This window comes from Cherax quadricarinatus, chromosome 84 (assembly GCF_038502225.1).
Source record: "Cherax quadricarinatus isolate ZL_2023a chromosome 84, ASM3850222v1, whole genome shotgun sequence".
Taxonomy (NCBI): Eukaryota; Metazoa; Arthropoda; class Malacostraca; order Decapoda; family Parastacidae; genus Cherax; species Cherax quadricarinatus.
In genome coordinates, this window is record NC_091375.1 from 13,019,408 (window position 1) to 13,046,820 (window position 27,413).

Genomic DNA, 27,413 nt, shown 5'->3' on the forward strand with positions numbered 1-27,413 from the left:
GTGAACAGTATTTAGATAAGGCTAAAGAGGTCTTTGTGGCATTTATGGATTTGGAAAAGGCGTATGACAGGGTGGATAGGGGGGCAATGTGGCAGATGTTGCAAGTGTATGGTGTAGGAGGTAGGTTACTGAAAGCAGTGAAGAGTTTTTACGAGGATAGTGAGGCTCAAGTTAGAGTATGTAGAAAAGAGGGAAATTTTTTCCCAGTAAAAGTAGGCCTTAGACAAGGATGTGTGATGTCACCGTGGTTGTTTAATATATTTATAGATGGGGTTGTAAGAGAAGTAAATGCGAGGGTCTTGACAAGAGGCGTGGAGTTAAAAGATAAAGAATCACACACAGGGTGGGAGTTGTCACAGCTGCTCTTTGCTGATGACACTGTGCTCTTGGGAGATTCTGAAGAGAAGCTGCAGAGATTGGTGGATGAATTTGGTAGGGTGTGCAAAAGAAGAAAATTAAAGGTGAATACAGGAAAGAGTAAGGTTATGAGGATAACAAAAAGATTAGGTGATGAAAGATTGAATATCAGATTGGAGGGAGAGAGTATGGAGGAGGTGAACGTATTCAGATATTTGGGAGTGGACGTGTCAGCGGATGGGTCTATGAAAGATGAGGTGAATCATAGAATTGATGAGGGAAAAAGAGTGAGTGGTGCACTTAAGAGTCTGTGGAGACAGAGAACTTTGTCCTTGGAGGCAAAGAGGGGAATGTATGAGAGTATAGTTTTACCAACGCTCTTATATGGGTGTGAAGCATGGGTGATGAATGTTGCAGCGAGGAGAAGGCTGGAGGCAGTGGAGATGTCATGTCTGAGGGCAATGTGTGGTGTGAATATAATGCAGAGAATTCGTAGTTTGGAAGTTAGGAGGAGGTGCGGGATTACCAAAACTGTTGTCCAGAGGGCTGAGGAAGGGTTGTTGAGGTGGTTCGGACATGTAGAGAGAATGGAGCGAAACAGAATAACTTCAAGAGTGTATCAGTCTGTAGTGGAAGGAAGGCGGGGTAGGGGTCGGCCTAGGAAGGGTTGGAGGGAGGGGGTAAAGGAGGTTTTGTGTGCAAGGGGCTTGGACTTCCAGCAGGCATGCGTGAGCGTGTTTGATAGGAGTGAATGGAGACAAATGGTTTTTAATACTTGACGTGCTGTTGGAGTGTGAGCAAAGTAACATTTATGAAGGGATTCAGGGACTTGAGTCCTGGAGATGGGAAGTACAGTGCCTGCACTCTGAAGGAGGGGTGTTAATGTTGCAGTTTAAAAACTGTAGTGTAAAGCACCCTTCTGGCAAGACAGTGATGGAGTGAATGATGGTGAAAGTTTTTCTTTTTCGGGCCACCCTGCCTTGGTGGGAATCGGCCAGTGTGATAATAAAAAAAAAAATAAAGAATCACATAAGAATACTAAAATACTGACTAACAATTATAGGGTATATATTTATATGACCCACATAGGAATAAAGCTTGACACGAGTATATATTGAACACCTGGGTGTTTTTTTTATTCATTTTACTCTGTTGAGTACAGATATTTGCCAAAAAGTATTTTCAAATAAGTGTACAGTAGAGCACAGTAAGTTTGGAATTAGATTCCCTGGATGATTTAAAATTTTGTTTTAGGTGCTCAGAAAAATTATACGTATCACTCAGCAGTATTATTGTGTTCCAGCTTAGTGAATTGGTTTGCCACCTAACAGCAGCTTGGGTAGGCTAAGGGGGAGATCCAAGAGAGGGCTAGGCTTGGGCAGGCATACCCATAGTTTTTTCTTAGCCACAACACTGCATGCTGCCCCTTGGCACCCAGTCTGTTACCCCTAGGGGTGTTCAAAGTTCAATTTTTTTCTTTTAGTCATCCCTCAGTTTCCTATGTAAAATTACTGCAAAGTTAAAACCACATACAGATGTTCCTTGTTTGACGATGGTTCAGTTTACGATATTTCAACTTTACAATGGTGCGATAGCAATGTATCGTACAGTGTTATTTTCTGTGTTTAACCACATTTTCCAAAGTCCATTATGTCTGCCTGTACAACATATCACATGTACTGTACCTGTAAAACTTTTTTTGTACTACAGTGTACAGTACTGTACATTTATTGACAGGATAAATTTGTATTCATTTATTTACTTTTCAGTACTGGTATTTAGTTACAGTAATTATCTGTTTATTTACTTATTTAGTAACTAGTTATTTATAAGGCAAGGAGTATCTGTATTTAATTCTCACAAGTTTTCTCTCCTCCAAAACTGAAGAATAGCAGGAGAATTATTTGCATTTACTGTAGATCTTTAAAGATACTCCTAAAACAATATTTTATTAATTCAATCTAGATACGTTATTAATCTCCTTTACTCTGAACTTTCATCAGCCACATCTGCTGCCATGAGTACACATTTGCCGACACCCCAGCTAAATTCCGTCACCACCGCTACCACTGCAACTGTGATGTATTTTACTGAACCTCCTGTCACCATTTCTTCTTGCAGTGGAACACATGGTTTGTAGTGGTGCTTTACTGCCCATTAAAGTATTATTTCTGAAATATAAGTTGGACGAGTACTTCTCAGTCCCCAAGCATTGTGTGACCCCTATAGGTTTAACACTTTCCCGTGAATATAATAGTAAAATAGTCCATGTGGGAGACAGCCAATATATTAAGAAAATAGTTATAATAATAATAGTAATAATGATGCTTAGTTATCTCAAAACTATTCCTTGTTATGTGTGACCTCCTGATCTCTGGCAGTGTTGGAGGGAGCCCCGGGCAGCATCACCATGTGGGCTGTCAATGGGTCATACCTGAACAACCAGCATTGTGTGTGGTACATCCTGGCACCCCAAGACAATATTGTCCTCATAACATTTCACACCTTTGAGCTGGAGAACGAAAATTGCTCCTATGATTACGTTCAATTACACGACTTTTCTTCCTCTGGTGAACTCTTAGGATCGTAAGTTGTGCACGATTCCTCCTTCAGTTTAAAAGAGTAATGAGTATCACTTTATTGTAAAAAGGCAAATGATTACTAGCATCTTGAGAGGGAAATTAATATATGTGTATTCACTCCTGGACACCCTTACTGAAGATGTTAGTTTTCTCACCATGTCTTAAAGACATGGTGAGAAAACTAATTAATATTTGGATTACTTTAAATCCGAACAGTAATCAAATGTTTCATCATATTTCATGAAGTGAAAAGCTTAAAGCTTCTGCATTAGTATACTGTTCTGCAGTACTGTGTGCATGGAGTCAGATTGTGCAAAAATGTTGAAAAAAAATTTTAGGCAGTCTTCAGAGGCTTTTAATCCAATTAACTTGAGCTACTCTTCCCTTCCTCAGATCAAGTCTGATTGTCCCCATTTTAACTCCCTATATAGGTATAGCACTTTCCTCTGAATATAAAAATAATTATCGAAGATTTCTAACAAATACAATACTGTACCAGTATAACATTTTGCTCCTCTGTATATTTATCCATCTGCATTTTTGTCTTTCCATTTCTCTTCATTTTTTTTTTTTTTTTTCAACAAGTCGGTCGTCTCCCACCGAGGCAGGGTGACCCAAAAAAGAAAGAAAATCCCCAAAAAAGAAAATACTTTCATCATCATTCAACACTTTCACCACACTCACACATTATCACTGCTTTTGCAGAGGTGCTCAGAATACAACAGTTTAGAAGCATATACGTATAAAGATACACAACATATTTCTGTTCATATCCACTCGATAATCCTTCCAGATTAATGATATAATGTATATATATTTATTACTTGGGGCAGCTACATGTTCTGTGGATGGACGTTGCCACAGGCCTTCACATCGTCTGGCAGCCAAGTGGTAATCACATTCCACAGTGATGAGACAGTCACCATGCGAGGCTTCTCTCTCTTCTACAGCTTTGCTCCAAGTAAAGACAATAACAATTTTCTTGCTTGTTTTTTCATTACCAAAATATTATACAAAATTTTGCAAAAGAACAAACTTACTTAAAAGAAGAATAAGAATGTTGTTACTAAGTAGTATTTGTTCTTTGAGATTAGAAGTGTTCATTATAGGATGGGTATGTGCCCCATACCCATCCTGTGAGTGGCAATTCAATTATAGAGACATATAAAGGTTCAGGGACTGGGCCTTACACCCATGTAATTTGTAAGGTTAATTACATGCTTCATACCCATCCTGTTGGTGGTAGGCAAAAGATTACACAGGTATATACAGGGTTCATGGCACCACCTTACACACAGTGTATGTTGGTAGTTACACATTAATTCTCCAGAGAGGTACTAACATCCTGATGTACAAGTGTAAAATAATAGCCTGTTTAACATAATAGTTGATTAGTAGACAGCAGTCCCTCAGGAAGGCACTACCATCCTGTCATATAAGGGAAGGCTGTTTAATTTTTTGCCCTATGTCAGAATTGCTGGACTTACTGTCTCATGAACACAAAATGACAGGTAAATCTTAAAAATTTTACATCCTTTCAGTATACACTTCACTTTCTTGTGTGTTTCTTGATACTACACTACAAGGAAACATATGGTGATGCCAACTTTCACCTCTATTACAAAACACCTTCAGAAAGGAAGGCTTAGAGCACAATTTGTTCTGTGGTTTACACAAAAGATAATGAAATTGTGGTTCATGTGCAAGTTGTGAATTTATGACGGAGACTACAGAAAGACATTGCATTTCGAGTCCTGGAGGTGGGAATTACAGCGCCTGTACTCTTAAAGAGGGGTGAGAATGTTGCATTTCAGAGGGTCATCTGAACTGTGATGTCAACACGCTTCTGACAATACATCAGTTGAGTGAATGATGGGGAATGTGTCTGTGCTTTTTTTTTTTTTTTTTTGTCAACCTATCTTGATGGGATATGGCAAGTGTGTTAAATAATTTAAAGATAACAACAACCAGTGGGTCATTTATATCTCTGCTCAGTCACTAAGTGATCTCTTCAAACTCTTTGCAGGTAACTCAAGTACAAATGTTACCTCGACAACTCCGAACTGGTTTTTGCCATCCACATTGCTGTCATGCAATGTGATACAAGGTATAGTACCTTATTATTATTATTATAATAAAGAATCGCTGAACCTACAAGGGTCATACAGCACAGCAGGGCAGGGGTATTGGGTAGCAAGAGGGAGAGGTATTATCATTAGGTCATGGAGTGCAGCAGGGCAGTGGATAGTGCAGGGGTAGAAGGTGACAAGAGATTTGAGAAAGAAAGGGCTGTGAGGAGTGCTAGAGGCATCATCAGAGTTTGTGCAGCATATCAGTTGCTGTCAAAAAGTCAACAAGAGTGTCTGGGCTAAAGGAGGGTCCATCAGCAAGGAGTGTAGTACCTTAGTAGTATCATATTCGCAGAGTACTGAACCTGTATGGAGTCATTCAGCATTGCTTTAATCTCAATCGTTCTGCTGCACGACCTTATGTCTCAGCAGTGCTTAAATTAGGAAGAGTTTACTAACCCATATCATGGATTAGCACCACCATTCTTGGTTGATTAATGTCTTCATCTTTCAAGAAAAGCACTTTGATGTTGATGAAATGTTCTTCATTTAGGGAATTGGAGCTGCCTTCCCTTCCTCAGATCAAACCTAATTATTTCCCATTCCACAGGCACTGCAAAATCCCTACATTTGTAGTGCTTCCCCATGAATATTATAGTACTACTAGTAATAATAATTAAGAATTTTTTGTTTTACCCGTTCTAACCTTTCTCATAATGTGGTGGTTTTGTAATTCTGTATACTGTATTGTTTGTGGTAACCAAGCATGATCCATAGAAAGGGAGAGCTCAGATTCCTTGGATAAAGAGATAATTCTCTATGACATCTATGTGACTTTTTCCTGACAGAGGTGTGGGCCTCAAGGGGTAGCATCAGTGTGGGCTCTGCCAGTGAACATTACCAGAGTCACCAGGACTGTGAATGGCGACTTATTACCACTCCTGGCATGGTCATTCGCATTGCTTGGCACAACTTTGACCTCGAAAATTCTATGCTTTGTGATTACGACTACCTTGAGGTCCTAGATTACTCCGAAGTCAGCACAAAGTTTATAGGGTATGATATATTTCTTGCACAAAGTTTATAGTGTGATAGATTCTTGCACAGTGTGAATAGTAAACTTTCATTATAATGGATTTCAGAAATATGAAACAAGATCCACTGGGTCAATTGACCCTAGAAACAACGGACAGAGTTCATTGCCTAAAGAATTGTCAATTATTGTTATTATCACAGAAACAGTTTTTACTTTATCCACCACAACTGCTTACTAGCCACATGTTCTCCTATGTTAGTGTATCATATTAAGGCTTTGCTTAATTCACTTATAGAAAAAATAAAAGATAATACACAGAAAATTTAGGTTTGGTTTACCCAGAAATTAGCTACTTATTTTTTCCCATATGTAGTATCTGTCTTATGTGGCAACAAATAATTATCAACTAACTCATAATCTGTTGAGGAAATTTTAACCAAACTCATCATTGGGTGGACCATTGTGAATGAATCAAAACATCATCTTGAGTTTCCTCTCCAAATTGTGGGTTGTAAATTTTCTTAGTAACAGTATTGTGACTTAATTTTATTCTTCCCCATGATAAATAAGTTTGTCAACAGGAAGTACTGCGGTGGTAGCCTGCCGCCTCCCCTTATCACTGCATCTAATGTGGCAGTTATCAGGTTCCATAGTGATGGTTCACGCTCAGGTCATGGCTTCACCATTCTTTATGACAGCATTCCCAGTGGATATTAAAATATACACCATCAAGGGTAAGTTTTTTTTTCACTTTTCACTTCAAAAACATTGGTACTTTACTCTTTAATTATTTAATTTTTTTGTACAGTACTGTGGATCATTATTGCTGTGTCTGTAGTTGTCAGTGGACTCTCCCCTGCATGTATTTTTCATACTGTGTATTGCTAGTCCTAGGTAGTAGGTTGGTAGACAGCAACCACCCAGGGAGGTACTACCGTCCTGCCAAGTGAGTGTAAAACAAAAGCCTGTAATTGTTTTACGTGATGGTAGGATTGCTGGTGTCTTTTTTCCGTCTCATAAACATGCAAGATTTCAGGTAGGTCTTGCTACTTGTACTTACATTAAGTTCACACTACACATGCATGTACAAACATATATTACAGACCCTTCTGGGTTTTCTTACCAGTTCTTGTTCTTGTTTATTTCCACTCATCTCCATGGGGAAGTAGAACAGAATTCTTCATCCATAAGCCATGTGTGTCGTAAGGGTAGACTAAAATGCCGGGAGCAAAGGGCTAGTAACCCCTTCTCCTGTATATATTGCTAAATGTAAAAGGAGAAACATTCGTTTTTCTTTTTGGGCCACCCCGCCTTGGTGTGACACAGCTGGTGCATTGAAAGAAAGATTATTGCTACCATATATACAATACCCCAAGAGAAGTTTTGCTTCATATTTACACTACATCTGTGTAGTATTTTCAAAATGCTTCATGTGCTGTGACAAATACATCACACTCCTGTTGTGCTTATCAGTGATTGTTTTATAATTTGGGGCTCTGTAACACCACACTAGTTATGTGCTAGTCAGGCCCTTCTCACTCATGTTTCTTCATCTTATTTTTGTTAAGCCTTGATAACACCACTTGGCAGTGTGTTCTGTTCATCTGCAACTCGGTTGTTAAACCAGTACTTTGGTCAGTATCTAATAATAGTTTATCTTTTCTCAGTGCCATGAACTCATAGCTTCAACTGACCTGTCTTGAATTTAGAAACAATTTTAATTTGTGTATGTATGGATAGCATTTTTACTGCTGAACTGTATGCCATTCTTGCAGCACTTATTCGTATCGCATCTATGCCTGTGTCATCATTTGTAGTAGTCTCAGACTCCTTTAGTGCTCTACAGGCTATACGAAAATTTGATACTTCTCATCCCCTAGTTCTCCGTATCCAACTTTGGCTACGCCGTATCTCTACCAAACAAAGATATTGTTTTTTGTTGGGTCCCTGGTCATGTCGACGTACAGGGCAATGAACAGGCAGACACTGCTGCGCGGTCAGCAGTGCATGACCTACCAATTTCCTATCGAGGTGTTCCATTTCTGGACTATTTTGCTGCAATAGCTACCCACCTTCGCACCCGTTGGTCAACTCTGCTCGGTAACAAACTTCATTCTATTAAACCGAGCATAGGTTACTGGCCGTCTTCTTGTCATCAGTGCCGAGGTTGGGAGACCACTCTCTCCCGCCTTCGCATTGGTCACACTCGTCTTACTCATGGGTATCTCATGGAGAGGCACCCTGTTCCTCTCTGTGAGCAGTGTCAAGTTCCAGTATCGATTAGCCACATTCTGTTAGACTGCCCTCTCTATCAACGAGCACGCGGAATTTACCTCCAACGTCGTCTTCGTTCTACTACTCTCTCTTTACCTTCCCTTCTTGCAGATGGACCCTCCTTTAATCCTGACTCTCTCATTGACTTCTTGACAACAACTGATTTACTCCACAAACTCGGATGATACTTTTCGCACTCCCCTCAACCCTTTCTAGTTCAGTCTCTTGCTGCCCTTTACCCTTTCACCATCCACTACCCCGCTGTCATCCGTAACCTATTACTCATCCATCTCCCTTTTGCCACCTGATGCCCTCGCTTCCTTCCTGCCCTGCAGCGCTGTATAGTCCTTGTGGCTAAATGCGCTTCTTTTTGATAATAATAATAATAATGCCTCTAGCCACTCTTCACATTCACTCCCTCTTAGCCTTGTGGGCCCTATCATACCTACTCTTAAAACTACATATGAAGCCTGCCTGTTCCACTTCCTCACCAAGATCATTCCACTCTGAGACTTAAGAAATACTTCCTAACATCCCTGTGACTAACTTCCAGCAGTGTCTGAGTTCCCATTTCTTGCATCTCAAACAGCCTATCAGTTTCCCTCGAGTATTTTATATGTTATGTCGTCCCCCTGGTACTTCTGTCCTCGAACGTCATTAGGTCCAACTCCTCATAGCTCATACCCCTTACCTCAGGAACAAGCCTTGTTGCATACTTCTGCACTTTCTCTAATTTCTTATCATGTTTTTCAGGCTACAGAGGTTCTTCAGGTGATGTGAGCCTCTGGCATTATACTGGGCACCATGCTCATCCTGTCTCTCTTAAATGTAGGAACTATATTTGCTGTCTTCCAGATCTCTGTTAACTGTCCAATATCCATTATTATAGATCATAGCTAGTGGTTTAGATAATGCTTCTACACCCTCGTGCAGAAGCCATGGTGACATGTCAGGCCCCATTGCCTTTGATGTATCCAGGTCCATCAAAAATTTCTTTTACCTCTTCCCATTGTGTGCATGGCTTCCAGTACCCCATTCCTTAAGTCTTTCTGGTATTGCTCCAGTTTCTATTGAGAAGACTTCTTCATATCATTTTATCAACACTTCACAAACTTCCTTGTGTGTGTTTACAACTAACATAAGGATAAGAAATGAAAGTCTGCCCTGAACAGATTTATTTTCCGTTACTATTCAGAGTTTCTAAAGCTTTTACATTTTGGAACTAAGGCCTTTAGTTAATTATTTTATTATTGTTTAACTGCAATTATAGACATATAAATCAGTATTTTTATAATCAAATCAGAATTCACAGATAAAGTCTAGCTAAAACTAAGATATTGAGAAATAGAATAAGTATTTATACAAACTTTATAACTCGAGTGTTACAAAGTGTGAAGGTCTGGACATTACAGTGCGTGCGTCTGGACATGACAAAATTCTATGTACGTCTTTCACATAAAACACTTACACTATGTAAACTTTATGGCCTGAACCATGACCAGTCGTACAAGATATTAGAGATCCTTTACGCTAATTGGTATTTTTATTGGTTGGCGTAATGCTCGATAATTATTGGTCAACGCCATGTCGTTTACACTTACATGAATCCTAAATGCTAATTGGTTATGCTACCCGTTGGGCGTTTACGTCATTATCATAACACTAGATGCTGATTGGTTAGCTTTTTCTTGCCCAATTGTTAGTTTACATCATTTATTTATCGGGTTTAAAGCCTATGGATTGGTGATTAAGATTCCATGTAACCAGTCAAGGAAACTTTGATCCCTAAAACAGGGAATGAAGTAAACACTCAGAATACCATAAGAAATATACACCTCTCAGGTGTATATCCTTCCATTTTCAAGCTCTGCTTAATGCCTGGCTAAGTAGATGAAAAACAGTTACAACCAATCAGCAACTAGAAAGCATATATCCAACTCCAGACAGTCTAAAGGCTCAGAGCTATCACACATTCATCTGCATTATAAGCTGTTACCTACACCAAAAAAAAAAAAAGTTATCTGTATATTGGAGAAGAGCATATTTACATGAATGTTGTCAAACTGGTATATACACACACATCCTTCAAGGCTCCACATTACTCCTCGAGGCCTGCACCACTTATGCCATCTCTGGGTGAAATGGTCTTATTTACACTAGGTTTAGCTTTAGTGGGTTAAGCATTTTAAATTCAATGCCATATTTTATAAATTCCTTCATTTTCCTCTTTGCTTTTCAGGTCACCCTGCCTTGTTAGGATATGGCTGGTGTCAAAAAATTAAAGATAGAAAAGTTTGTTTAAATTCTTTCTTTTCAAACATTGAAATTTTAGCTATATTAAGGAATAAAGTATTGTATCCTTGACATCAGTGTCTAAGTGGATTGCAGCCTCAGTGATTATCATGTCTAGTTGCTAGCATTTAAACTCTTGTCTGATTTGGACAAGTTTCATTTTTTCAAGTCTACATAATGTACACCTTCAGGTGCGAGCTTCGTAAAAAGTCTAAAATATGTATATAACTAATAAAAGAGCAGATTATGTAGAAAGAATGCAATATTGTTAATGGATCTCATTGCACTAAGAAATTGTTGGTAATTTATTCTCGAGGAAAAAATTGAACTAGAGCCCATAGCCTTGATATAGGACATGTGATGAAACTTGAAATCTGTTGTCAAGATTTTTAATGAAAAATTCTCTGAATGTGAAGCTAAGATACCTTGGTGTAGCATGAAGATAAAAAAAAGGAGCTTTGGTGTGTATTATACCAGGACAGCCATATGTCGCTAAAAACAATACATTAGTGTACAACAAGAACAATTATTTTTCGTAAGTGTGACAACGAAGTCTTAGCAGTACTTTCCTTGTGCCATCCTTTACTCTTGATATAAAACTTTCTGAGAAAGTTCTTAAGAGAAAAAATAAATAAGCAGATGAGAAATATACAAGTATTCATTTTCGTCTAGTACATCCTATCCACATTTAGTCTAAGTTGTGTGCATATGTATTAATCCCTTTGCCCAATATATTACAAGAAACCATATATACTTCAGACTCTTTGCACTGCCTGAGACGTCAAAAATCCCATTTATATTTCCAGTAAAAAGTTCATGATGACAGTCTGCTAATTACAAATGATGAAATATTACACTGAAACATTTTTTTTTTTATACAATTCCTTAAAATCTTTCCTTCCATACAACTCAAAATACCATCAAGAAAGGCACATGGCATACTTGGACATAATATAAAAACGGAACGTAATAAACAAAATTTATTTAGGAAAATTAATAACTGTTTACAAACTTCAGAGTGCCTTCACAAACCAAGAACAAATTCATTTAAATATTTTGAAAACTAGCTTTGCAGCCAAACTAGGAAGAGCTCAAGTTATACAATAGCAATGAGTTTTCATAATAATTAATGTCTTCATAAAGCAATATATTTTTTGCAATACTATCACTATACCACAGTTAAATGTGGTATAGGTAGTTCTAGTAAAATAATAATTGTCTTTGAAGTATGTGTTTCTACTTTCTGTGTATCAGCAAATAAAATGAGCATATTGCTAATTTTCTCCTTCCCAGTATTTTATATTCATAAGATATAAATGGTACTCGAGTCCTGGAGGTGGGAAGTACAGTGCTGGCACTCTGAAGGACGGGTGGGGATGTCTGCAGTTTGGAGGGGCTTCTGAACTGTAATATCAGTGCACCTCTGGCAAGACTGTGATGGTGAAAGCATTTCTTTTCTGGGTCACCCTGCCTCAGTGGGAGACAGCCAGTGTGTTAAAAATGGTACTATTGTCATTCTATGCTAGTTTTAATAATATTTAGTCCACATAGTATGCTTTGAACAATACCTGAGCAAATGCACAGTCGTCATTATTATTGGACTGCAAGCCACCCCCCTTCCCTTAAGGAAGGTGCACTGATGTTGGAAGGCCTCTTGATCCAAGGTATTAAACCCATTCTTGGATCAAATCTAATTCATTCCCTTTTCCCAGGCCCTGTATGAGTCTAGCACTTCCTCAATTTTAATTCTCTAGATTACAAATAGGCAGAAATAAATAGAATTTGCTTTATGTACAGACTGCATTAACCTTTCATAATATCACTCGGTGATTATTACTGAGAAATGAAATCCAGATATAAGCATTTTTTATCAATTCTGAAAAATTGAGAGATAAGCAGCTGTGTATACAGATGTAGTTATTTATATACCTATCCTGTACATCTTAAATAGAAAGAGGGGTGTGAGACAATGCCATTTGCTGCAAAAATGCAGGCATAAGAATTTTCCACTTTGGTTTTTGCTTCATTCACTATTACCATAAGCAATAACCAACTACAGACCACACCAGAAAAGAGTGAAATCGGTGATCCTCAGATATGGTGCCAGGGTTAGGGCAAACCTTACGTCTGACGTGCCTTATCTTATTTCAAAAAATAATTCAATCACAAGCTTAATAACCTTAAAAGGAGGTGGCATGATCCTAGAAATTAGAGCTTTACTTCCTCAGCTCAAGCCTAATTACCTCCAACTTTCAAGACACTGTATTACCTTCACAATTTTCTCTATGACTATAATATGCTTAATAATTAATATAGCACTTTATTCCAGGTTAAACTGGGAGTCGTCCTGGCTATATTGGTCGTTCATCGGGGAAAAGGAGGCAAGAGCCTGGATACAACTATCCTCCATCAAGGTCCTCTCAATACCAGGCCAATGTTCTCTAAAGAGAGGCACATGCACAATCACGTACAGTAACATTAAGAAAAAGACTGGGTTCCCACACACCCAGTCAAAGTATATGGAAAACAGTCTCAAATTAGTCCTCTCCTCCCTCATGAGTACTTCAGCATCTTCCTTATGAGTGAAACGTTCTTCTAGCTTATCATTAACTTGGTGAAGTTTGGGGTGGTGGAGGTGTAAGTGGCAAACATGCCATTGGAGGAGGTACAGTTAAGGCTTGGGGTGACTGGTGGAGACATAAGTCCCGCTGGTGGGCTGGGTAGCGATGAGAACGAAGAGTAGCCTTCCTGCTTCACCTTGACACTTGACTGGCTGCTGGTGCTGGGGATGGCTACTGGCTGGCTATGCTGAGGTGGGGGTTGGGAAGGCTGGGGTTGCTGAGGGGGCTTGGGGACTACAGGTGTGGCAGTGGGGTCAGTAGGGCGCCGTTCTGTCTCCTTCAGTGGCTTCTCCTCTAGAAAACAAAAATAAAAAACTTGAGTATTTGTACAAATACCATTATTAATTTTCTTCCTTCAAGAGGGTGCTTTAATGTTGGTAGAGGGCACTTAATCTCAGGAATAAATGCTATCTTTGACTTCGAGAGCAGTGCCTTGATGCTGGTTTTTAATATGTTGTGTATTGTCCCTAATTACAATAAGAGGAAGCTTATTACATGCGTGCCACATGAGGCAACTAAAATGTTGGGAACAAGGAGCTATTAACTCTTTTTCCTGTATTAATGGCCATCTCCCACCCAGGCAGGGCGACACAAAGAAAATACATTCGCTCAATCACCATCTTTCCAGAGGTGTGCTGACATCACAATCGAATTAGCCCTCCAACCGCAACATCCTCACCCCTCCAGAGTATAGACACTGCCCTTCCCACCTCCAGTACTCTGAGTCCAGCTAACTGGTTACCCTGCTCCCATTCCAGCATGTCTTTAAAACTATTCTTTTTCACTTACATATCAAATAGACCCACACAAGCCCCTAAAACTCGAAGCCCCCCTCCCCCTTGTACCATTTCTGAGGTGACACCTTCCACTCTGGATTTATACTTTCTCTCATCAACCTATTTCTGGCCATCTTTTACATGCCCAAATCATCTCAATCCTCCTCAGCTCTCTGATCACTCCCATACTGCCTTTTAATTTCTACATTCTTAATTGTTTTCTCCATGCCAGTGGTGTCATAAGATGGGGGGGACTGCCCCAGGTGACAAAAACAGTGCTGGAGCAATATAAGAGAAAAATCTTTCATTTCTATATAGCCTATTACAGAGTACAAATTGGCCTATATAGGGAAAATCATTGATTTTGATGATGTGATAGATGATTTTTGCAGGATTGAAGGCAAGAAAATGTAAGATCAGATTCACCGAAATGTTATCTGTACTCAAGGTCAAATCAGAACTAGTATTTCTCTGATACTGCAATGTTTTTCTTTATTTTTCAAATTTTTTTGGCATTGTTGAAGATGAATAAATGTAAGATCTGTTGCCTACACTCAATTAATACCACTTTAAGTTTAATCAGGTATACAGTTACATACATAGTAGTATATGTGTAGAGAACCTAGGATAACCCAAAAAAGTCATATAGAGTGAATTATTTCCATTGGGGTCCTTTATTTGAGTTTATTTCCTCAATATTATTACAATTATTTAATCATTAATAAAGTTGAGAAGTAGTCTGCTGTTTAGTTTATGGCCCTGAAATGTTCTCATTGCTAAACATTAGTCACTGGGCATGCAGTAGTGATGTAACGAGAGTTTATTCCCCCTGCCCTTGGATTTCAAGGGGGTGACACCAACCCTAGCAATGCCACTTCTCCATGTACTCATAGAAATTAAAAGATGTGGTGGAAAGGATAAGTTGATGAAGAGGCTGTATAAATCTGAGTAGAAGGGAGAGGGGTGCAAGAAGCCTAAGAGTTTTAGTGGTCTGAGCATCCAGCAGACTTGTGTGGGCATGGATGTGCTGCTGGAATGTCAACAGGGTAACTTTTATGAAGGGATTCAGGAAAACCAGTCAGCTACACTCAAGTCCTGGAAGTGGGAAGGACAGTGCCTTCACTTTGAAGGAGGGGGGTGGAGATGATGCAGTCAGACGGGTAATCTAATTGTGATATCAGCACACTTCTGAAAGACGGCAATCGAGTAAATGCATTTTTTCTTTGGGTTACCGTTCCTCGGTGGGAGACAGCCGACATGTTGAAAAACATAAATTATATTTCATTTATAATAAAACGTTTTCAAGGAAATGTATATATTTTTTGTTTATAACACTCTGGCCTTCTCCAACAAAAGAAATCATTTTGTCACTCGCTGTCTTTTCAGAAGGACACACAGATGATCACAGTTCAAATGAATTCCAAACTGCAATATTCCAACCTCTCCTACAGTACGGCTAGCTGGTTTCCCTTAATTCCTTCATAAATGTTACACACCAAATCATAAAAACCACTTGCCTCCACACACTCGCAAGCCTGCTGGATGTCCAGGCCTCCTTTCCTTGGTGTGTGAACAGTATTATAATGAATTATATAATTCACCAGAGTAGTTAAGGAACTTATGGGAGGGATGACCTTCCTGCTCTTATACATAGTTCCATCTGGTTTAAAATTTCAAAATATATATGCTGATAACGACAATTTTAGTGTGTATTATGACTTTTTCCTAACCTAAGTTAATCTTCAATGAAAGCTTTATATACCAATGTTTCCACATTTCTAAAAAGTCAATGAACAAAATAATTATATGTCAACTATCAAGGGGAGACTGGAACACTGTCACAATTTTCATCACTCCCTCCCATCCAAAGCCTCACCAAACAAAATAATAATGAAGCTTCAAGACAAGTTCCCTAGCTTTGCCCTGATTGCCCCTCCTATATAGAAATTCTGGAGTTGACCCTACATAGGAGCTACCCTGATCCATCCTTTAATCAAATCTGATTTTCCACAACCTTTCCCATTCCTCAGGTGCTGTAGGAACCTCACAGATGTAGCAATTTTTAATGAATATAACAAAATATATAGTTTACCACATAAATGTAAGCATTTTAATGTCAATATCACTTGTGTAATTATATTCATAGGAAAGCTCTAAACCCACAGGATCCACACTGGGGAGCTAGAGTTCAGGTTTGATCCAAGGAGGGAAAGGGTAGCTCTAATCACCTGGTTCAAGAGTCATTTACAAGCATAAAGACACCTTCTTGAAGGACTTATGCAATAAACAGCAAAATGTGTTCATACCTGGCCTCAGACAGGACTGCGAAAATAGAACAGTTGACAATGGTTACAGGTGTTACACAGCACTATGATGCTAATGATACAAGTGTTACACCAGTCTGAGAAGCGCTGTATGACCCTTGTGGGTTTAGCATTTAGTTTTGAATGTAATAATATACCAACATGTTACAGGTACAGCCTATTAAATACCACCTAAACATTAACACTACCTGAATCCCTAACATAGAGAATGAAGTAATCTGTGTATATAAATATACAAACCTATCAATGTACATACAGATACAAATTTCTCGGTATAATACACAACTGTAAACCTCTATATGTACAGGAGGGCCCCGCTTCACTTTACGGTGTTTTGCTAATACAGTGGTTTTTCAATTATATCTATTCTTCACTTATTCAGACTTCCTACAATAAATTTATTCATCACTCGATATAAGTAATGTGTGCATTGTTTAGACGTAGCTCTATTACTCACTCAATGTATGATAGTGTAAACATGTTATCAAGATTTTATATGCATTTGAACGTCAAAAAAGACTATGATTTACTTTACAGCGATAGCCTGGAACCTAACCTGTTGCATAAGTGGGGACCTCCTGTACACAAATTCAAACCTCTCGATATCTTTCTCTGTCTCTTTCACCTGTGGTTTTCTTATCCTTCTCCTTCTCATCTCCTCCTTCCTCTGTCTTCTTGTTCTTAGGTTTCCTCTTGCGGCTCTGAATGGAGTCTTTCCGCATCTGGAGCGGCCTATTGATACCATGGAGCTTGTAGTAGAGGCCGCATGCATTGCACACTGGCTCACCTGCAGCAGCAACATACATCAGCAGTGTGGCAAGCACACACACAGTAGTCAGGTTATCATATACATGGGGAAACACTTTAAACATATTGCAAGAAATACACACAAACCATGTAACATCCATGGCACATATAGAAGGGCATTAAGGAACTTTAATAAAGAATACTCCAGAACCTTATACATGACATATAGGCCAATCATCAAGTATGCAGCTCTGGCACTCAGCCCACCTGATAAAGCAAGTGAAGAAGCTAGAAAAGGTCCAAAGGTTTGTGACCAGATTAGTACTAGAACTGAAAATTGATGCACTATGAGGAGAGGCTGAAGGAACTAAACCTGATGACCCTGGCAAAGAGACACGGGAGACTATAGTCACATCTATTAAAAGCCCTACCAAGAAGTGACCCTTTATTTCTCCATAGGTTTCTAGGACTGGAGCCAACACCAAGTGTGGACAGTGTAATAAGTACATTGGAGAACCTACGAACCAAGCTCACCCGCAGCGCTGCATGACCCTACTGGGTTTAGTGCTTGCTTGGTTTTGATTATACTAATAATGTGAACCAGGCTTAGTAAACGTGTGTGTGTGTGTACTCACCTAGTTGTCATTGCAGGGGTTGAGTCACAGCTCATGGCCCCCACCTTTTCACTGGCTGCTACTGGGTCACGTCTGCTCCCTGTGTTTTATCATACCTCTTCTTAAAGCTATGTATGGATCCTGCCTCCACTACATCACTTCTCAGTCTATTCCACTTCCTGACAACTCTGACTGAAGAACTACTTCCTAACATCCCTGTGATTCATCTGAGTCTTCAACTTCCAACTGTGATCCCTTGTTGCCGTGTCCCATCTCTGGAACATTCTGTCTTTGTCCATCTTGTTGATTTCTCTCAGTATTTTATATGTCATTATCATATCCCTCCTGTCTTCCAGTGTCGTCAGGTTGGTTTCCCTTAACCTCTCCTCGTGTGTGTGTAACAGGAATGAGCAGGGCAACACACTGTGTTATCCACAGGGGTCATTCACTGAAGGCTACCTCATGAATCAGAGATTCAACTGGTCTTCATCAAATCTGAATTAAGAAAGCATTGGTGCTTAGAGGTTGCTCTTAACACTGTTTCAAATACTACTGAAAAGAAAGTAGGTAGCAATAACATCACCACCCTAACCATATGATCTTCAACCAATTCTTGCTATGCCCACATCACAACCCATCAGGTGACCTCGCTTCCATGAGGCCTAACCTGACCTCAACTCCCTTACATCATTTGTTACCTTTGCTACATACAATGCATTTCATTAATCCTATGTAACATTAAGGTGAACATGGTCCCGAGACCAAAACATTCAACATCAATACATGTTAAGCATTTACACATGTGTCCTTTTCCTTAACTTGTCAGTATCATATACCTAACAATGAATCAGTAGGGTGACTGCAGTACTGCACCATCAGGACCTGGCACATGATGCTCTATTTCTTCTCTGCATTTATCATACATTATCCTTATCTCATTTTCCACAATTATGTGTATAAAAAGTAACCTGTGTATGACTTTATAGGCTTAATTTTGAGCAAAATGTAGCCCCAATTAAAACAAATCTGTTGGGATTACTTCTGTACATTTCGCTGTGGTGTTGGTGATAATGGTAATGTAATGGTGGCACTGTAGTGGTTATGGTAGTGTAATAGTGATAGTATAATTCTGATGGCAATAGATTTGTGCTGGTAGTGAAATTAGTATAGTGATTGTGGTGTATAAGTGGTTGTGATAGTTCTGTGCTGGTGATGCTAGTGGGAAAATCATCATGTGTGTGTGGCTTGTCCCAGAAATGCATGCCCACACACACTCAGGAGTGCTGCACTAATGAGCTGCTGACACCTAGGCAACTGTGGCTGGCTGTTTTTGCTTGTGTATATGTACTTGGTTTAGAAAAACACATAAGCAAACAATAGGACATATTTATTAGAAAATGTTTCGGTCCTGGGACCTTGATTACTTCCAACACACAGATTGAAAGACAGTACAGTGCTAGTCATGGTATTATGCCGCCCCTCCCCCACACACATACCATGAAAGATTATAATATTTGCACACTTACTGAGGTTTTAATACTTGGTGCAGCATCCTTTACACTTAATCACATCCCTCAGCCGTGTAGGAAGACTCGCACAAATTCTTGAGGGTTTGGGGAGGTATATTATTCCAAGCCTCATGTAGAGCAGCCTCCAGCCACGGGATGGAACCGATATCCTTGCCCATAAACTTGTTTCACTATTGACCAGAGCTTCTCAATAGGGTTTAGGTCTGGGGAATTGCCTGGCCAGTCATTAAAGAACCTCATTTCATAGTCCTTAAGCCACTGTACTACAGATTTGGTGGTATGACACGGTGCACCATCCTGCATAAAAACCGTAACCCCACACTTGTCAAACGCCTCAGGTAAATTGTTACACAATAACTCCAGGTAATTATACTGGTTTTTGGAAAACACAATGAGTTTACCAACACACTGAGTACTGAAACACCCCCAAACCATGAGCAAGTCTGGGTGTTTGGTGGTCCCACAGGTGTTGCATGGGTCTAGCAGGTCACTACCTCTGGGTCGTACACGTCCCCAACAGTTACAGGTGACGGTGAAGGTTGCTTCATCACTCCAAAGTACTTCAGACCACTGTTGAGGATTTCAGTGAAGATATTTCTTTGCATAATCCAGCCTACGTTTCTTCTGTGGCTTGGAGAGGATCGGTTTCTTAACCTGGCAGTGACTACTGTAGCCCAGTTCTGACACACATCTGTTAACAGTTCTTACAGACACCTCTGAGAGAAGATGTGGGTTTTTCTTTAAATTCTCTAGCAGTTATCTTAGGTGTACTCTCTGCTTCTTTAACCCAGTTAAGGTATGAACAGATGTCTTCTTCGAGGTTTGGCAGACAGTAACTCAACATCCTCCACCAGCCTTGAAACCTTGCACCTTGTTCCTCATTGAACGGTCACATTCTCCACTATTTCTTTCATCTGGTGCCCACCTTTGTGAAGCCCTATGATTTGAGCTACAGTTTCAGGTGTCAAAGACTTCCTTTTACTCATAATCAAACATGTATAGCCCCAGAACCAAAGTGAACACCGGACAAAAGATGGGGTGGATAAGAGACAAAAGTGCAACACTTCCTCTCACCACAACAGCCATGTGAGCACTGAGGAGTCACTGTGGAGTGTGGAAGCAGGCTGTGATGCCATGCTAGCGGTTGCTACCCGGCATAATGCCATGACTGGCACTGTATATATAGGCGGAGAGTGAGGTGCAAGTGACGCATGGTGACCTGAAGAATGCCGTACTGGGATGAGGACACTAAAATAGCGCAGAAGTTTGAGTATCCATAACTAACATCTCAAACACAAATAACCAATGGATTATCAAGGAATATGCCCTGGAGAAAACATGTTTTTGCAATGAAAATTATTAATTTCATAGTCCAGGGAGGCTGCAAACTTCTGCTTCATACATATGAGATACAATAATTCTCAAGTAATAGTAACTCCAGCTCTGCTGGAAGAAACCCCCTTGAATTCAAGCTGCCATGACTAATGAGCCTTCTGAAGTCTCCCAGTTTAGGCTGACACTGAAGGAATTAAACCTAAGGACTATAGAAGACAAAAGGACCCAGGAAGGCATGATAACATGCAAAATGCTCAGAGGAAATGATAGGGAAGACAGGAACAAACTGTTTGAGAGGTAGAAAGAGGTACTCAGGGGTACAACTATAGTTTAACGACACAGATGAGCTACAGGGATGTCAAGGAATATTTCTTCAGCCTCCAGGTGGTTGGGAAGTGGAATGATCTTGAAGTGGTGAAGGCAAACTCTATACATAGTTTTAAGAACAGGAACAAGAGTACGTAAATCTGACAAGTGGCAAATTGAGAAGCAGGGCCAGGAGCTAAGACTCAACCCCTGTAACCACACGTAGATGAGTACTATTAAAGTTTCCGAAATCAAGCTAACACATTCCAACTACATAACTTTCATATACAACTGGGTAGCAGCACACTGCTGATGTACCCAATTTTCACGAAAAAAAATTAATGGTAAACATCATTTATTTCCAAATTTACCAGAGTTTCAACCCCCCCATCATCAGTGCTAAAATTTAAGAGAACAATTTACCAAGCAGAACACCTTGTTTATGTCACTAAAACATTTGGAAATAAAGATGATGCTTTGGTATTTTTGTTCTCATAAGTTTAAGATTCATAAGGAAATAAGAAAGAAAGAGCACTGCAGCATGCCTACTGGCCCATGCTAGGCATATCCAATTCACACCCATAAAACGAAAATGTATTAGTGAAAAACTAAGTGTATATACCTTCATTGTTGCGTCGCCAGAGTGTGGTGGTGGTGGTGCCACAGTTTGAACACATCAGACCCATTCTCCTCGCTGATGTCTGGAAGGAGAAGCCATCCTGTGGGGAGACTAGGCGTAAGTAGGTTCCTCAGTACCTACGTAATAGTTTAGGAGACTATAAGACACACAATGGGCAATATAACACACAACAGCGTCTTGATGAACATCATATGCATAAGAAATAGTTATAACACACTATAATAAACAAAATGGGCATTATATGAATATGAAATAGGTAGATACTGTAACAGCTAAATAGGGAGGTAATGGGAAATAGTGATGTACTGGATGAGGATGATTTAATTCAGATTAATAACCCAAGAAAAACTGTGTGGCTTATTTTTGACAGGGGTTCCATGAAGGAAGGGGGGGAGCTGATGCTGAAGGAAAAGGGGGCTGATGCTGAAGGAAGAGGGGGCTGATGCTGAAGGAAGGAGGGGCTGATGACTCTTGAAAATGCATTCTATGACCCCTTAGTGTTTAGCATTTAAACTGATTATATAAACAATAATAATAGTCTTGATTACAGGAATTATGGCTACCCATCCCCAATCTTTTCATTCCCATCTGACCATGCTGCAGAATGTTACTTAATTTTAACATCTTTATTATGCACCCCCCATACCCATTCTGTGGGTGGTAGTCAAAGGATTACCGCAGTACATAATGGGTACAGGGATTGAGCTGCAAAGTTTTAATAACTGAGTAAGTTACAAGGGATAACGAACTATTTATATGTTTATATTCACTGCAGGATGCTGCCCACAGATCTAACTCCTAGACATCTACTGCTAGGTGCACAAACCATAGCTGGAACAATTCACAAGTAACTGGATGGAAGCTAGATGATGCTTTGGTCATTCCTGATTATTATTATTATTATTATAATCAAGGGGAAGCACTAAACCCGGAGGATTATACAGCTGGTCATTCCTGTACCATTATCATGCAATGTGGGATACTTAATTACCTTGGGGCCCTAAGAAAGCTTGGCTACAGCCTGGTCTGTTAGAGTAGAAAAATAAACCTTGAAACTGGTCACAAGTATCATTAATATGAATGTACTGTCGCTCAAAACTGAGTCAATGGTATGATGGTTGGTTAATGGGATTTAAAGCCTACTGACTACACCAGGACCATTAACCCTTAAATTGTCCAAACATAGATCTACATTCACGTGCGTAGCGCTCCAACCTTGATTTTCCCTATTTGAAAGCATGTAAAAAAAACGTAGATCTATGTTCGGAGCCTCCCGCACGTGGACGTAGATCTATGTTTGGACAGTTTAAGGGTTGAGGCTGCTCTTAACCTTTTCACCAGCAGACAAGAATATTTTAATTCCTAAAACATGGATCAAAGTAAAACTTTCAGCATACATCCATACACCTCTCAGTGTATATATCCTGTGAACCTTATTTAATTTATGGCATAGCTAAAGTTACAAACTTAAAAGTACAACTGTATTGTGTAACTATAATTTTTTCATGTTAATACATGTCTGAATGGCCTATGTATGTCTTATGTACATAAAATATAAAAAATCCTGTGTAGCGATTTTTCCCATAGTGTTCAGTGTTTTCTGTAATTATTTTTGTGATAACTAACATGATAATTTCAGCAAAAAATAATTTCCTATTGCGACTAGAATAATGTATAATAATATTAATAAAAAAGTTAACAAGTTTCAATTTATTCTGCACTTACATCTATTTATATTAATATAAATAATTTGCATATTTTTATTATAGTTTTGGGAAAGCGCTAAACCCACAATTAATGATGCGATCACGTTTAATTCAAGGAAAAGTAGGATAGCTCAAATTCTGCAAATCAAGAACCTTCTGCATCATCAAAGAATATTCACCTTCCACTTAACATTAGAGACTCAAACTTGTCTGCACTGAACTGCATCTGCCACTTCTCCTAACACAGCACTGCCCTATTCAGGTCATCCCGTAGACTTCTAGTGTACACCTCAGCAATTATTTGATGGCCTATTTTAGTGTCAACGGCAAACTTGTGTCGCCTATGTAGACTGTGAATGAGGGTCCTAACACTGACCCCTGTGGCATATCACTTGAGATCATTTTTAATATAATAGGGGAAACATTAGCTAGCCGTTGTTCTCACAATGTAACTTATTACACAGAATAGTGCTTGGATTCCTATAATGTAATCACACAGAATAGAGAAATAGAGAGAGAGAGAGAAAGTGGGGGGGGGGAGAGAAAGACCAACAGCTTCAGAGAGAGAGACACAAGAGCCAGACCTCGCAGGGCAGGCCTGGCCCAGCACTGACCAGCCTCCTGGAGTGCTTGATAATGGGTCTGTTCATGCCGTTCATCTTGGTGTAGAGGCCACAGGCGTTGCAGAGATAGTGGCCGGTGGCATCCCGCCGCCATAGTGGCGTCTGAACAGCACCGCAGTTGACACACTCGCGACTCTCAGCGAAGAACTCACTCCCAGGGCAATCTGTGGAAGCAAGATGATTTATATGATAGAGTGACCTGCAGGGTAGGGGGCACTGGATAAGTGTATTGGGTAGTGGACTGGATACAATGCACTGGATTGAGTTCATTGGATAGAATGCACTGGGTAGAGTTCATTGGATAGAATGCGCTGGATACAGTTCATTGGATAGAATGCACTGTATACAGTTCATTGGATAGAATGCACTGGATACAGTTCATTGGATAGATGCACTGGATATAGTTCATGGATAGACTGCACTGGATACAGTTCACTGGACAGAATGCACTGGATACAGTACATTGGGTAGAATGCACTGGATACAGTTCATTAATAATAATCATAATAATAATATCTATTTCTACAAGTACACATAAAATGTATACAGGCCTAGCCGATATCAAGACACTACTACTATTTCGAAAGCCACTTGTTATGCAGAACATTTCAGGCAAATTAGGTCAATTTTGTCTCAGGAGGCAACCCACACCAGTCGACTAACACCCAGGTATGTTTTATACTGATGGGTGAACATGGACAGCAGGTGTCTTATGGAAAGATGTCCTAATCTTATCCAGCCATACCACGGATTCAAACTCCAGACCTCAGTGTACGAGCTGAGTGTGCTAGCGATCGAGCTACAGGACACCGTAGATAGAATGCACTGGCTCCAGTTCATTGGATAGAAGCCATTGGACAGAATTGTTTTAGAAAGACACATGAGCAAAAACCAGGACATATTTATTAGAAACCATTTCAGTCCTGGGACCCTGATCACTTCTAACCAAAGAGGATAAAAAGAGAGTATTCAAGAATGAGATTCTAGAAGAATAGGAAAGTGGGGCACGTTAAGCGGAGCTTGCCAAGACGTATGGGAAGTTGAAATCAATAATCTGTTCCATTCTGGCAAAGAAAGTAGAAATCAAGGGAGCTAAAGTTGCAAAAAGGGATAAATATGCTAACGAAACAGAGCTCACAAACAATCGAAGATGTGAAGATATTATTGTTGGTGTGGACCAACGAAAAACAGTTAGCGGGAGATAGTGTTGAGGAGTCGATCATTTGCAAAAAGGCAAGGCATGCGGATCTCACCAGCAAGTGTCTTCAATAAAGGTATGTAATAGTGGTTTAAATGTTCATTATTCATTTCATTAGTGCTTTATATTTATTTCTCATTGTTTTCTGTATGTAAAATTATAGTTATTCTTTAAAAAATGTATTTTTTGTTAATATTTTTGGGGTGTCTGGAACAGATTAATTGTATTTACATTAATTCTTGTGGGAAATATTACTTCGGTTTTCGTACATTTCAGATTTAGACCGACCTTCTGGAATGGATTAAGAACAAAATCCAGGGTTCCACTGTATATAGATATAGGCAGAGTGAGGTGTGATTCACACATGGTGACCAGAACTTGTTACAACTACTAACGATGCCTTCTGACATTGTTAAGACTGATGAATAACAATAATAAATCTTTATTTCTACAAGTACATGATGCAACTTATACACACCATAGCCGATATCAAAGATATACATACTATACTGAAAGCCCCTGGTTATGCAGAGCATTTCAGGCTAACACTGAGGTACTTACTTTCTGCTAGGTGAACAGGGTCAGCAGGTATAAAGAAATATGCCCAATGTTTCCACCTGTGCCAGGGATCGAACTAAGAACACCCATTTAAAATAAGTCAGGCCTCTCACACTGACTTGGCATGAGTAACGAGGATTTTGTATAGTGTGAGTTTCCTTTTAACAAAATATTTTCATACAAATTCTAAGCAATAAGATCACAGTAAACAGGTGATTTCAGAATATGCAAAACAACAACTGTGAAAGAATAGAGAAATTCCAAGTGCTTTCGTGACTACTCACATTATCAAGGAACAATGAAAGTAATTCATCAAAGGAAAGCATATAAAGGGTCTAACCCACACCTCACTATCACATCCCACAACAAAGCAACACCTGACGTGCGACTCATAAGAAAGGGAACACTGCAGCAGGCCCGCTGGCCCAACTAGACAGGTCCTTCACACAACCCACCAACAAACTATTCAACCCAAGAATTACGAATTTTAAAATTTATTATTTGTCTAATGTATTATTAAATTCTTCCCAAATTCTATTAATTATAAATGGATCTAATTTATATAAACCAAAGGAAATATTCATATTATTGTCCAAACTGCTTTTTATGAAGCAAGATTCAATTATATTCCTGTCGACCATGGACTTGCTTGATACAACTTTCTCAACTTTTTGAAAATCAATTGGATGGTTAAAATCTCTCACATGAATAGAGCATTGGAATCTTGTCCATTTCTAATGCTATATTTATGTTGTTTTAATCTCGAATCTGTTCCCTTTCTTATGAGTCGCGCGTCAGGCATTGCTTTGTTGTGGGATGTGATAGTGAGGTGTAGGCTAGACCCTTTATATGCCTTCCTTTGATGAATTACTTTCATTGTTCCTTGATAATGTGAGTAGTCACGAAAGCGCTTGGAATTTCTCTATTCTTTTACAGTGGTTGTTTTGTGTGTGTGTATATATATATATATATATATATATATATATATATATATATATATATATATATATATATATATATATATATATGTGTGTGTGTGTGTGTGTGTGTCGTGCCGAATAGGCAGAACTTGCGATCTTGGCTTAAATAGCAATGCTCTTCTTGCCATATAGGACAAGCGAAAATTTGTGTATGCAATAATTTTGCCAAAATCATTCTGAACGTAACGAGAAAAATGTATTTCGCTGTGTTTATTATTAAATTATTGTAAACAAATCTAAAATATATTTAGTTGGGTTAGGCTAAAATAAATTGTTCTTGTTATAATAAGGTTAGGTAAGTTTTCTAAGATCCTTTTGGAGCAAAATTATAAATTTTTACATCAACATTAATGAAAAAAACACATCTTTAAACGTATAAGAGAAAATTTCAGAAAGGACTTAATTTTAAATGAGTTCTTGCTAATTGATCAGTTTTACGTATTCGGCACGACATATATATATATATATATATATATATATATATATATATATATTATATATATATATATATATATATATATATATATATATATATATACACACACACACGCTTGTACATGTAGTGTGACCTAAGGGTAAGAAGCAGCAAGATGTACCTGAAATCTTGCATGTTTATGAGACAGAAAAGACACCAGCAATCCTACCATCATGTAAAACAATTACAGGTTTCCGTTTTACACTCGGCAGGACGGTAGTACCTCCCTGGGTGGTTGCTGTCTACCAACCTACTACCTAGGATATATATATATATATATATATATATATATATATATATTTATATATATATATATATATATATATATATATATATATATATATATATATATATATAATGTTTAGAATAAA

At 38.9% G+C, this 27,413-nt stretch overlaps 2 protein-coding genes across 8 annotated transcripts in view; one reads left to right on the top strand and one right to left on the bottom strand.

Moving 5' to 3' along the window:
* The window catches only part of LOC128704457 (tolloid-like protein 1), a 33,200-nt gene extending 20,020 nt beyond the window's left edge, over window positions 1–13,180 (top strand). For 2 of the 3 annotated variants that reach the window (XM_070103133.1, XM_070103135.1), the window contains 7 exons: window positions 2,361–2,489; window positions 2,739–2,943; window positions 3,773–3,900; window positions 4,966–5,046; window positions 5,857–6,064; window positions 6,626–6,778; window positions 12,940–13,180. In XM_070103133.1, coding sequence (XP_069959234.1) covers window positions 2,361–2,489; window positions 2,739–2,943; window positions 3,773–3,900; window positions 4,966–5,046; window positions 5,857–6,064; window positions 6,626–6,761 — 887 coding nt within the window. In that variant the 3' untranslated portion in view covers window positions 6,762–6,778; window positions 12,940–13,180. Of the gene's footprint in view, window positions 1–2,360; window positions 2,490–2,738; window positions 2,944–3,772; window positions 3,901–4,965; window positions 5,047–5,856; window positions 6,065–6,625; window positions 6,779–10,557; window positions 10,728–12,939 lie in introns of those variants that run through there. The other variant, XM_070103134.1, reaches the window with a different exon arrangement.
* The window catches only part of LOC128704323 (transcription factor GATA-4), a 331,788-nt gene continuing 313,853 nt past the window's right edge, over window positions 9,479–27,413 (bottom strand). For 4 of the 5 annotated variants that reach the window (XM_053799480.2, XM_070103138.1, XM_070103137.1 and 1 more), the window contains exons 4-7: window positions 23,793–23,995; window positions 21,485–21,581; window positions 16,957–17,118; window positions 9,479–13,525 (exon numbers count right to left, since the gene is read on the bottom strand). In XM_053799480.2, the coding sequence (XP_053655455.1) occupies window positions 13,206–13,525; window positions 16,957–17,118; window positions 21,485–21,581; window positions 23,793–23,995 (782 nt within the window). In that variant the 3' untranslated portion in view covers window positions 9,479–13,205. The remainder of the gene's footprint in view (window positions 13,526–16,956; window positions 17,119–21,484; window positions 21,582–23,792; window positions 23,996–27,413) is intronic. The other variant, XM_053799481.2, reaches the window with a different exon arrangement.